Source organism: Taudactylus pleione, unplaced genomic scaffold (genome assembly GCF_031769625.1).
Source record: "Taudactylus pleione unplaced genomic scaffold, aTauple2 ptg000116l, whole genome shotgun sequence".
Classification (NCBI taxonomy): Eukaryota; Metazoa; Chordata; class Amphibia; order Anura; family Myobatrachidae; genus Taudactylus; species Taudactylus pleione.
The window spans coordinates 16545526-16559241 of NW_028284518.1; the positions used below are offsets into that span (position 1 = coordinate 16545526).

Below are 13716 nucleotides of genomic sequence, written 5' to 3' on the forward strand. Positions count from 1 at the left end.
GTTCAATGTTAATTTAACTGTTCAGTTGAATACTTTGTGAATTGAATACTTTGTGAATGGAAGCACAGCTCTCTTAGATCTCAATTATGACTATGACTGCATATCGTGAATAGTAAGGTGTATATTTACTAAAGTACGGGTTTTTAGAAGTGGAGTTGTTACCCATAGCAGCCAAATAGATTCTAACTATTATCTTCTAGAAGGTGCTATATAAATAAGTAGAACCTGATTGGTTACTATGGCCAACAACTCCACTTCTAAAATTTGCACGTTAGTAAATATATCCCTAAGGGTCTTAAGCGGGGAGGGTAAGTACGGTAAAGAAGCAACAATTAGCATTCCCGCTAGGCTGTTTTAGTGGGGCGCTGCGCCCTGCCTGATTTCAAAAGGGTAGAATGTGCCCTGCTCTTTTAGCAGCACCCCGCTTAAACATGGTGGGTGCCGTCCCCACCCACGGGCCGCAGGTGGGAAAGATTGCGGTGCAGCTATCACCGCCAGTGAATAGATGCCGGGCACATGTGCCCGGCATCTATTCAGAGACAGGAGAGCTTGTGGGCAGCCCGGCATGTCCATAAGTGCTGGGCAAGCCCCCGAGAGTGATTAAAAGGGGGCATGTCTTAAAGACGCCCCCTTTTTGGACGCGCACGCAGGAGTGCCCCCAACTAAGTCCGGCGCTAGACCTAGCATGAACACTTGACACTGGAGAATTTCTGCTTTTGCTGTTTTCTGCAGCAAGTGTAGTCCCACTTTATATAAATTAGTTAGGTAATAGTGTGTTAACTATAGACTTATGAGGCTCGCATCAATAGTAGTCAAATTGATTAAATCAATTTAAATACAATTTTACTTACAGGGTCAAACTATACAAGATGCAGTGCATCACGGAATAGCTGCTGTGTTCTGAAAAACATCTAGTGGAGCTGCTAACTATACTGGTAGATGAGGGTGGAACAGGGTATATTACTTATTTTAGATTTTACCAAAGAATTTGATATTATATGCAACAATAATTCATGAACTTAAAGTGCTTCAACTTGCCTCAAAGATAGTGATGTGGATAAAGGTTTGGCTATAGAAATGGAGACAGCCTAAATAACAAAACTTATCAGGAAAGACCTCAAGAGCCAAATATTTACAGGTTAGAAACTGGGTCCCGGGGCACTTGTCGGGGTGCTACGGGTTAATGTCCAATATTAAAAATGTAAATAGATTTTTTTTTAACTGGAGGTAGGAACACTGGAAGCAGTTGGATAAGGAGTCATGGGTCCTAAAGAATATGTATTTTGGTTGGAGTCTGGTGTCTCTTCACCGCTCCAAAGTCTCATGCTATGCTCTACTCTTCTGAGCATACACGGACTTGGTACATGCAAAGACCCATTCAATATTTCAACCCCATCACATTAGAACTGTAAGTCCAAACATGCTCCACTCTGCATGAACTGGCCTCTGGTATCTTCAGAAGAGTGGAGCAGGGGGGCTTTTGCAATATCTGGGCACACATCTGGCCTTCATTTCCAGGCTTCATAGCAGCTGCATGGGTTACCACAGTGGTAGTTATGCAGCTAACTGAAAGGTATCATAAATAACACCTTTTTATTATTGAAAATGTTTTAAAATTAAAGTATATTCTCCTGCCATTTTGGGGTGATTATGGCCCATATATAATACAGTAGGTTGTGATAGGCTAGACTTAGCGTCATTTCTGCAAGATGGCCACTACATTTGAAGCACCAATTAGTTAACGCAAAAGAAACTGGGTTTGGCTTTAAACTATATGCCGCAATAAATATAGCAGCTATGTCACCAAAGTCACATCTCTACCAGCAGATTGCAGGCTATTACATATGGGCCAATACCTGGTAACCTAATTCAAGAATGCTTGGAAATTGTGGTTCATTCCATTTACTTTTATTCTCTGCACACATTTAATACTATAAGAGAGTCTCAAATAAAATCTTTGTTTTAATATTGTCCATACCACATTTCAAGTTGTGATCTCAATCAAATCTAATATTTTTAGTATGTTTTTATGTTTGTACTATATTGCAGTGAAATATCTATATTTAAAAGAAAAAGTTGACAATTTTGAGGGGTTTGTTTCTCTTAATCTTGGCAGTGTTTTATCATAAATTGATTTCATTGGCTGTGTTTAATTTTGGAAACGGCAACCTTTAAGGGTGCATAATATTATAAATTGAAAATGTATTTTCTCTGCAATTGAAAAAAACAAAACAAAATAAAAACCTAAATTATTTGGGTAATGTTGTTATAAGTTGTCAGAGTGAATTGTTTTGACAAATTTAAAACCTGGAAAATCCAGGCATCTGGTGTTGGTAGCAACTTGGCCTTGCATGCACTTATGTGGAAAAGTGGAGGTGTTGACTATAGCAGATCACATTCTAGCTATATTTTTTCTAGTATAGTCTAGAAAATAAAAATAAAACATCCTATTGGTTGCTATGGACTGATTGGAGACATTTTTCCTTTGTACGGTGCAGCTGACCCATCAGAAAAGTAATATTTTGCAATATTGGCACCATATTGCTCTTATCGTGCATACACACGGTCAGATCTGTCAGACGAACGACAAATCTGACCGTGTGTCTTATTAAATAAATTATTGAAATAAGTGTACAACTTCTGTATTACGGGTATGTATCAAACACTCAAAAATGAATATAAACTTTTTTGTATTTGATTTAATCTGGATTCCTGTAATAGACTGCAATGGGATTTTCCATTGCTTGACCATTGTTTTAATGAAAGGATTGAGGGGGTCATTCAGACCCGGTCGTTAGCGCCGATGCGCTCGGACCAGGTCGATGGCCCCCCACAGAGCATGCGCACGACGGCGCCGGCGCCGTCGTGCGCATGCGTGAGACCCGCTACGACCGGCAGCGCTGGTCGTAGTGGGTCTCGATCCAAAGGGGGCGAGCTGTCGATGTTGATTGACAGCTCGCCCCGTTTGGAAGGCGGGCCGGGGGGGTGGCAGCCCAAACGGGGGCGTTCCCATGGGAACACCTACCGTTTGGGGGCGGCCCCACTGACATCACTAGTGATGTCAGTGGAGAGCTTCCAGCTCAGACAGAGCCGAAAGCTCTCCGGGGCTTATGACAAGGGAGACCCTACCCTAGGGTCTCGTCGTAAGCACCGATGGTCGCGATGGTCAAGACCATCGCGACCATCACCTTAGGCGGTCTTAAGGCTGTGGGTGTTAACCCACAGCCTTACCACCGCAAAGGAGGACGTCTTGAAAATTCAAGAGGTCCTCCCCTCATTCAGACCGACCGCACGCTCTGTGCGACTGGCTCTGAATGAGGTCCTGAGCTTCATTCTGCTTCACAAAAGAGTAGTTTTCTGAGAAGTCTAAACTAATGGCAGCTTCATTCTCTTTAATATCTTCTTTTAGATAACTGTAGTATGCAGATTTCTGTTGATCTATAAAAGATTGTGTGTTCAATATGAGTAATGTTAGGTACACGCTTAAAAGAAAAGCGAAACGGTCCACAATTATTTTTTCTTACAACTGAAACGATCACGAGAACATTATTATATAAACACTACACAATTATTATTCCTATAAAAGTTATACATTTCCATAAAGATTGTCGAGATGATCTTTTTATATTTAGGTTGTTAGACAATGGGCATGATTCGGAATTGGGAATACATTTTACATCTGTCCCACCTGCAGTGTAGCATGGTTTTACCAAGATGCACAGTTACTTGCTCTTTCTTACTCCATTCCCAATTCCCAACTCTGAATCAGCCCAATGTCCATAGACACTGCATTTGCTGCACAACATCTGCTCATCAGGACCAACGAATGTACAGCAGTCCTGATGTCAGGAGCAGGTCCGACGGGCTTTTAAACGACCATTGGGCTCTGGTGCTACGTACACACCATCCATTAATCAGAATGACCATCTGAATTGGCTAAATGTATAGTGTGTACCCAACTTTATTCACAGAAAGTTTCAACAATATTGTCAATGTTTTTAGTAATTGTTTCCAAATGGCACCCGTCAGCTGAAACCCACTGTTTGTGCGTAACAGAAGGTAGAAGTTGACAGGGGGGAGACGGGGAAGGCATGGTAAGGCAGAGAGTAGCAGGGAGATGCAGTGGGTGTTTAATGTGTGTCCTCCCATCCACATCCACAGTCTGCTACTGGGTGGAACAGGAGAGGCTGACCACTGGAAATGGGGGCGGGACTGTCTGATGACTCAGCCAGTGATCCAAGGAGTCTGAGGTACCAGACAGTTCAAACTATTTCAGACTACTCTGATCACTGGCTGAGAGATCCGAGAAGTCATCATTCTGACCCCATGCGACTTGCGGCCCACAGTTTGAGAACCGCTGCATCTTCCTAGTGCTTAGTAAGCCATACCTCCAGGTATATAACACCTGTATTAAAATTCCTATTTCCTGTGTGTGGGAATACTTGAGCTTCCTCACACATCTCACTAAGCAGTCCTTTGTTGAATTCATCCTGTCGTTGTATGAAGATTATGGCATAGGCAGGAGGTAATGTAATAACATAAAATCTGAATGTATAATGTTAAATTCTCTGCGATAACTCAGTGGTTGACTTTAATATGGAACTCTTTGTCTGCAGGCAAAGCAAGGCTTGAAATTAATGTATGAATGTCTATAAAGAATTTGCCCCAGTAGGTAAATTCTACTTCTGTATGACAGAGGCACAAGTATGTGGCTCTCATCTACAAACCATTGTCTCCCCGTCATAAAGCTGTATTAGCTATTTAAAGGACAAAGAGCTGTTACTAATATTTGGGTTGCAGGGACAACCAAATTTTATAGATGGACAGTAAAAAGTTCAACAATGTCTAGATAGACACCAGATGTTAGACAGTCAAAAGGTCGACTAGGACAAATTGTTGACACAATAAAGGTTGATATGTAAGAAAGGTTACATGTACAAATGGTTGACAGTGTCAAATTGTCGAAAATGGACGACACACAAATGGTCGACGCATTACTTTTTTGTTGTTCTGTTAGGGTGAGGCACTTACCAGATGGTTAGGTACATACCCCGACAGGGTTAGGCACTTACTGGAGGGTTAGGCACTAGAAGGGACTGTTAGGGTCAGGCACCTACCATGACGGTCAGGGTTAGGAGGGAGAGTTAGGGTTAGGCACCAGGGGGAGGGTTAAGTTGAAGATTAGGACTAAAAAAAAAAAATACTAATGTGTCGACCATTTTTGTGCCTACCATTTTCATGTCGACCATTTCTACGTTACATATTGACATTTAGCGTGTTGACCTTTTGTCCCAGTCGACCCATTGACTCTCTAACATCTGGGGCCAAATGTAATAGGGTGAGAGTTTAGAAAATGTGAGAGAAAGCTCTCACATTTTTAAACTCAGCCGATGTAATAAAGTCACAGAACATGTAAAATTGCTGTTTTTCAGAGTCAAAAAACTCTCAACATTTAAACTCTCATCCAGGTGTTTCCTGTTTTGAAAATATAACTCGATCAATGTATTAGTGTGAGAGTTTTACTGCTAAACGCTCACATTTCCTAAACTCTCACCCTATTACATTTGGCCCCTGGTGTCTATCTAGACACTGTTGACCTTTTTAATGTATACCTGTTAATCCACACCCCCAATATTTCTGGCTGCTTACTCCATTGGGGGCAGGTTGTGAGAAACAGATGCCCTTATATGGAATGTACTTCCGTCCTGAGGGGTCACATATAAAGGGAACTAGATGGGGATAAGAGACATTTTTGAAAAGACTTGTAACATTTTGAGAAATGTTTCAGTAAATCCTGTGCAAACCTAATCCAACAGGGAAGTCTGTCCCACTCTTCCAAACCATTGGCTGGAGAACAGTACTAAACCTTGGAGAGTTATAAAGTGGAGAAAGATAAAGTGCCAGCCAATCAGCTCCTAACTGTCACTTTACAGGCTGTGTTTGAAAAATGACAGAAGCTGATTGGTTGGGACTTTCGCAGTTCCCTTTATCTCCATCCATGGCTTAGTAAATAGACCCCTTATCTTGTTGAAAAGTGATTTTGTTCTAATTCTATTTTTATTTCTATTGCTTTTGTATTTGATGTCTATTTAGTAACTTGTTTTAATTAATGTATGTATTTGTACCATAGCTTGGTCAGAAGAGAAAGATTGCTCGTTTACATTAACCTTTAGGAAATATTACCTGGTGAGCTATTTGACGCAGAGTTGGCCTATTCTGCGACTGTGTTGCAGGTTCATAGTGGCCTTCACTACGTTGTTGCAGTTACCGCGGTTTATGCTGTGTGGGGATTTCGGTTTTGTAGAGTAAGCCAGCTAATCTGCAATCTTCTAGGTCTGTGCATGTGATAATGAGGTGATTACTGGAGGAACCCTTATAGTAATATCCCATGTCAGGTATGCTCAGGTGAGGCCTGTCCCTGACACCTGGTATCAGGAGGGATCCCCAGGTCTGGGCTTCTTTGCTGGAATTCTACAAACCAGCATTAATCTCATTAGTCACTTTCTTCCATGCAAGGCCCTCCAAGTGAGTGTTTCACCATTAATTGTTATGTGTATTACTGGACAAGTCTATTCGCATCTTCTGCACTACTGTACTAAAGTAAGCATCAAGTATAATAAATAACAATAGGAAGGTGCAGTTGCATTTATTAACATGCTCACTACACTTAGTGTAAAGGAATGGAGTATTGAAGTAAGAGGGGAGGGACATGTGAAATGGCATACCCATCCATGGGGAGTACCCTACTGTAAAAGGGTTCGGTGTGTTTTGTGGACATTCATAATGTCGACATTCATTATCTGCACACCATATGTTGACAAGTGCAAAATGTCGAAACACATTTTTCAGCCTAACCCTAAAATTTCTACTATTGGCATTTTAACTGTCAACATTTTGAAGGTATTAGCAGTTAACGGTACCATGTCTACATTATGACAATGAACATTATGTTTTTGATATTTTGACTGTCGACATTGTGATTGTTGACATAATAACAAAACTGAAGACCGCAAATTATCCTGCACCAGATTCTGTCAATAGTATAAGATCTGAATAGTCACAAACGGCAGAGGTGAGCTATTCTTTCTTCCATTATGTATGTTGCCGCATGTCTGACCCCTTAAAACTGCCTGTTCACTGCTTAAGGCACACATCCAGTATTAGGGACCCTGACTCTGGCTATACAATCCTCTTTTGCTTTTTCTATCCAGACTACTTTTTTGATATTGTATCATTATAATTTTTGAGTGATACAGAGATGTCTGTAGCTCGTGATATTACAATAATGTTTTAACACTGTGGGGCCTATTCATCATCACTTAATTTTCACAAAAGCAGGTGAAAATTAAGATTTTCACCTAATTTTGTGGAAATTATGTGTCAGCCCCATTCATCAAACATGTAACGCAGGAGATATCACAGATATCTCCTGGTTACAATTGTGCATCGATAATTTCCACAGTCCCCATACTATAGTATGGGATGTGGGAATTGTGGTATTCATCAAGTTCCGAAAAAGCATTTTTTTCGGAGCTTGACAGTGATGCTATTCGCCACTCTGAGGTGGCGTTCAGCATCCGATACAGATCCCTCCCTGCTGTGTCCACTTACCTGCCTGACGCTCCCTCCCGGCTCTCAGAGCAGTCCTTCTGTGAGCTGGGGCCAGGAGAGAGCACGGCGGCGGCGGTTATCCTACAGAGGCAGCTGGTATGACGGGGGGCCGGCTGTCTCCGGCAACAGCTTAGACGAGTAGGTCTCCCGCACAGCAGCGGCGGCGGGGGCCCTACTCGGCCAGCGGGGGTGCACAGGATCCGGCGGAGGACCTAGCGGCTGCAGCAGGGAACGAGGTTGTAGCAGGTCTCAGCGGGGGGTGGGAAACGCACAGTCTCCAGCGGCTACTGCCTGTCAGCGGTGAGGAGGCTCCGGGCGACACGGGGGTAGCCGGCAGCCTTACAAGACGCCAGCAAGGTTAGTGGAAGGAAGGGGTTAATTCGGTCTTCGCTGCCTGTCTTCAAGCTGCGCATGCGCAGCTTGAAGACAGGCAGTGAAAACTGAAGAGGGACAAGAGAAAAGTCTCTCGCTTCCGAAAAACTGCTTCGCAGAAACAGCAGTTTTTCGGAAGTGATAGTTTAGGGCAGGAGGCATGATGAATGCCTCCTAAACTGCGTTTGAACTCGCAGCGAGTTCAAACCATAATTATCACATGTGATAATTATGTTTTGATGAATAGGCCCCTGTGTGCTATATTTACCAATGAATACATTTCTGTTGGCTTGTAGTCTGAAAGACTTATAGATTGGTTAACAGCTTATACGTCAGATTGAAACTCTTAATACAGATACTGGATCATACTAATAGCTGCATCTGCAGGATTTCTGATTTCCCTGTTTTAGGCATTATATATTCTAAAACGCTGTGATATATACATCAAATGTGTTTTTTCTCATGCCATTTCTCTCATAGGCCTATATTCAGTGAGATTAAAATATTATTATGATATCATTTTGAGCATTTTCACCTAGCTGGGTGATTTTGTTCGTATAAGCCTGAAATGGTACCAATTATTTTGTTTACATGTGGTTTTTCTGTTTTTGAAACATCAACCAGTATTTATAAACAAGGGTTGCTGTTCTTACATATTTGTATAATCTTTATCTTTATTATTCAAGTGTGAGTATCTACAAAGGATGCTCACTGTGTCAATGTCTTAATTTATTTTATTGTAAGTGTATAGATTAAAAGTTATGTTTTAATTATTTTCCATTTCCACATATCAGTTTTGTATGTTTATTTTGAAGTTGTGCCTCCACAAAGGGTTCTTCCTTTTTTCCTCACAGGGTCCTTCTCTAAGTCTCTCTGTAAGGATATTCCAGGTTTATATAATAAAAAAACGGTCTGTTCTAGCTAACAGGTCAAGGAAGTGAGGTGATGATAGCTGCATTGGTTTTGTTTTGTTTTGTTTTTCAAGTGAAATAAAAGTACAGTAGTTGACTATTTCAGACATGAGCCCTCAGCTGTGCACTTGTATGTGTATAATATATCTTGCATAAAGCAATGTAGTAAAATTGATGTAGTATGCAAGTTCTAAAACTAATACTTTCTCTTACCTTTGACATAATATTGATGTGATAACAGCAGAGCCGGTAACTGGAGTCGTGTTACATCCCTTGGCATACACACAACAGGAGGATATATGCAAGCAAATCAGAAAGACTTTGAGAAAGCACAAAATGACTTGAAATTGCTGAAAAAGGACCCCGGCAATGATGTAAAATTGAAGTTGTATGCTCTGTTTAAGCAGGTAATAACATGCTAGTTTGTTTTATTAAAAATGTACAACACATAATACCATTTTGGTCCTGTATACAGGGACACTTTCCCTGTTCTCATGTGACTTTTATGTGTGTTATGTATTGGGGTCACTCTAATTTAGGTGCGAATTACAATTCAAACACCATAAAAAAGCCGACAACGGCACAACATTTCGCCCCCCTTTCGGTCCATTTTCACCCTGGATTTGCACATATTTGCTTAGAGCCCTGCGAACAGAAATGTGTGAGTACAGATGTATTGTAAGTGCGGCATATAGCCGCACTTACTCGCAGGTGTGAGGAACTCGCACCTAATTGGATTGGCTCCATTGAATGCAACACAATTAGCTCTTCATATAGGGTTTGTCAAAGTGTCTACAGTATACATATGCATTTATGGTTAACACTTCTCAGTATATGGGTACAAAAGATCTTACTATTTTGCACCCATATTTTGTCCAGTGCCCACACTGTAATTTTGGCACCTTCTATAATGGTTCAATACCAGTTGAGTGCTGGTTGCACAAGGGTTCAGTGTAGTTTAACAACATTCCTCAAGCTGCAAACAGCTAAGATGGAATGTAACACTGATACATGAAAGCGCCCGTTTGTGCTAGCTTTGTTTAGAGAAAAAAGGAATGTATTCTCCAGACACCCTACACATGAACGGTATGTACTTGTTTTTTCCACCTTAAGGTAGAAAATCTGGTTTCACTGTTTTCAATTGTGCATCCGTGCAGTATACAAGTAACATTTTGAAAGAAACAAGTCTGAAGAAAAGGGATTTTATCTCCTGAAATGTTGCTGTATACTCTGCAACACTGATTTAATTTGTTAACAAATCTGCCCCAAGCAGGAGTAGTAAACACTCTTCCTTCTACTTATTAACCTTTATTTAAATAGTGGCAATTAATTATATAGTGCTCTATAGAAAATGTTTCGCCATACACAGCAGTGTCTGCCCCAGTGTATCCTACAGTCTAAATTTTCTACTACACAAGCACACACCCGAACATCAAACTCATGAGTATGAAACTGGAGCACTCAAGGGATACTCGCACAAATACTGGTAGAATATACAAGCCTCACACACATAGAAAATTAAGCCAATGGCCACAGTGCTTTGAGACCACAGTGGTGACCACTGTACTGTCGTGCCACTGTACTAAAACATGACCTATCTCTTTATGAGTTTCCACTTTGTACTTGGCTTGAAATATATATTTTTCCATATATCCCTTCACTGGACAGTATGGGTCAGAACATTTTTTATGTGATAGTCAGCTAGATATATAGATAGATGGAGGGGGAGAGAGGGGGAGAGATTGTCATGTGTGCAGTTTAAATTATATTGTGTATATACAGATGGAGCATGTTTCCTTGATTGGCATGGCTCAACAGTAATTGCATGGTGTTTGTATTCTAAAATGGCTTATAAAATAATGGTAATGGGACACTTCCTTTTTACCTTTTATAGACCGTAAAGACAAGTGTAAGCTGAATAATTATGCCATGTGAAGCTGGGTACACACTGGCAGCTATATTGGGCGATCAGTTGATTGGCCAATATATCGTGTGCCCGTCAGCCAGTGTCTACCAGCCATATGTATGTGAACAACGTAGTTCACGGAAATATTGCGTCGGCTGTGCTGCACAGGCGATGGCAGATATATCTATCCATCTTGCTGTGTGTACAGGATGGTTAGGTTTAGGCATTAGAGGGGGAGGTTAGCTTTAGGCACGGGGAGGGTTAGGGGTGGGGTTAGGCATTAGGTTAGGTGTACTTAGCTTTAGCCGTTGGCATTGAAACCTGGTTGGAATTCTGACCGCCGGGATCCCGCGCCAGCATCCCGTACCCAACCCACTATGTATTAATGTATTATTGCATGTCTGTGCATATGTTTAGAGATGTAAAGGTATGTGTGTGTGAGTAAACCAAATCCCTTTGTAACCTGTAGTGTGCGCCTTGACACAGTCATTGAACTCCGTTACAGTACTCCTAAGATTCTTATAAAGTAGTTAGTAGTAGTTTATTCCCATTATCTCACCTATGGCCCAGATACTCCACCTGATATATACATCTGCATAGATATCTTCTGTAGTGATAAGTTAGAAAGGCACTGTATTTGATTATGACTTTTATGTTTTAAGTATGGTGTCTAGAGTACACAGTTCAATATATTAGTCATTCATCAGGGAATTTGTATGCTTGACAAGTACATGACTGAAAAAAATATATTTTGTTATCTTTAACCTTAGGACTTCGCTCTCTAGTTAAACAAAAAAAAAGTTTGCCGAAAAGGTTTATTTTTTATTTTGTCTCTTTGAAGGGAACACAAGGAATTTGTAGTACTCCTAAACCAAGTATGTTGGACTTTGTAAACAAGGCAAAGTGGGATGCCTGGAATTCTCTTGGAAGTTTAACAAAGGTAAGACACTTGTTCACACTTAAGTTATGAGTCTTCATTTCATGCAAGGCATTATTTCCTGCTTGTGTAATAAGGGCATACTAATCTTTCCTGCAAATGAACTTAATTGTATTTATTTGGAGATAAGCTATATGCTTAGAGCATGCCATGTTATGTGCTCTCATACTAGCGAACAAGGCAGTGCATAATAAGGAAATATACAGGTGTACCCTAATGAAAAATATATATATATAGTCTTCATTCTAGCACCCTGCATCTGTCACAGCCGTGCAGTTCCTCTAGACTGCCAGGGGTGTCGCTTTCTGCACTGGTGCTTCTAGCACACTCAGCTGATGCAACAAACTGCTGAGATTAAGCAGTTTGTGTGCTATAAGCATTAGAGCAGAGAGCGACACCCCAGGCAGGAAAGAGGAACTGCATGGGTTTTAACAGGTGCAGGGTGCTAGAGTGAGCATATATACAGTGCATCCGGAAAGTATTCACAGCGCTTCACTTTTTCCACATTTGTTATGTTACAGCCTTATTCCAAAATGGAATAAATTCATTTTTGTCCTCAAAATTCTATACACAATACCCCATAATGACAACGTGTAAAACGTTTTTGAGATTTTTGCAAACTTAATAAAATTAAAAAAAACAACTAAGAAATCACATGTACATAAGTATTCACAGCCTTTGCCATGAAGCTCAAAATTTAGCTCAGGTGCACCCTGTTTCCACTGATCATCCTTGAGATGTTCCTACAGCTTAATTGGAGTCCACCTGTGGTAAATTCAGTTGATTGGACATGATTTTGAAAGGCATACACCTGTCTATATAAAGTCCCACACTTGACAGTGCATGTCAGAGCACAAACCAAGCATGAAGTCTATGGAATTGTCTGTAGACTTCCGAGACAGGATTGTCTCGAGGCACAAATCTGGGGTACAGAAAAATATCTGCTGCTTTGAAGGTCCCAATGAGCACAGTGGCCTCCATCATCCGTAAATGGAAGAAGTTCGGAACCACCAAGACTCTTCCTAGAGTTGGCTGGCCGTCTAAACTGAGCGATCGTGGGAGAAGGGCCCTATACAGGAAGGTGACCACTAACCCGATGGTCACTCTGTTAGAGCTACAGCATTCCTCTGTGGAGAGAGGAGAACCTTCCAGAAGGACAACCATCTCTGCAGCAGTCCACCAATCAGGCCTGTATGGTAGAGTGGCCAGACGGAAGCCACTCCTTAGTAAAAAGCACATGGCAGCCTGCCTGGAGTTTGCCAAAATGCACCTGAAGGACTCTCAGACCATGAGAAACAAAAGATTGAACTCTTTGGCGTGAATGCCAGGCGTTATGTTTGGAGGAAAACAGGCACCGCTCATCACCAGGCCAATACCATCCCTACAGTGAAGCATGGTGGTGGCAGCATCATGCTGTGGGGATGTTTTCCAGCGACAAGAACTGGGAGACTAGTCGGGATAGAGGGAAAGATGAATGCAGCAATGTACAGAGACATTGTGGATGAAAACCTGCTCCAGAGCGCTCTTGACCTCAGACTGGGGCGACGGTTTATCTCTCAGCAGGATAACGACCCTAAGCACACAGCCAAGATATTAAAAGAGTGGCTTCAGGACAACTCTGTGAATGTCCTTGAGTGGCCCGGCCAGAGCCCAGACTTGAATCCGATTGAACATCTCTGGAGAGATCTGAAAATGGCTGTACACCGACGCTTCCCATCCAACCTGATGGAGCTTGAGAGGTGCTGCAAAGAGGAATGAGTGAAACTGTCCAAAGATAGGTGTGCCAAGCTTGTGGCATCATATTCAAGAAGACTTGAGGATGTAATTACTGCCAAAGGTGCATCAACAAAGTATTGAGCAAAGGTTGTGAATACTTATGTACATGTGATTTCTTAGTTTTCTTTTTTTTTTTATTAAATTTGCAAAAATCTCCCAAAAAACTTTTTACATGTTGCCATTATGGGGTATTGTGTGTAGAA

At 41.4% G+C, this 13716-nt stretch overlaps 1 protein-coding gene across 3 annotated transcripts in view; it reads left to right on the plus strand.

The window, feature by feature from the left end:
* Positions 1-13716, plus strand: part of ECI2 (enoyl-CoA delta isomerase 2) — a 75292-nt gene that overhangs the window by 27117 nt on the left and 34459 nt on the right. For 2 of the 3 annotated variants that reach the window (XM_088471701.1, XM_088471703.1), the window contains exons 2-3: positions 9136-9301; positions 11642-11740. In XM_088471701.1, coding sequence (XP_088327827.1) covers positions 9136-9301; positions 11642-11740 — 265 coding nt within the window. The remainder of the gene's footprint in view (positions 1-9135; positions 9302-11641; positions 11741-13716) is intronic. The other variant, XM_088471702.1, reaches the window with a different exon arrangement.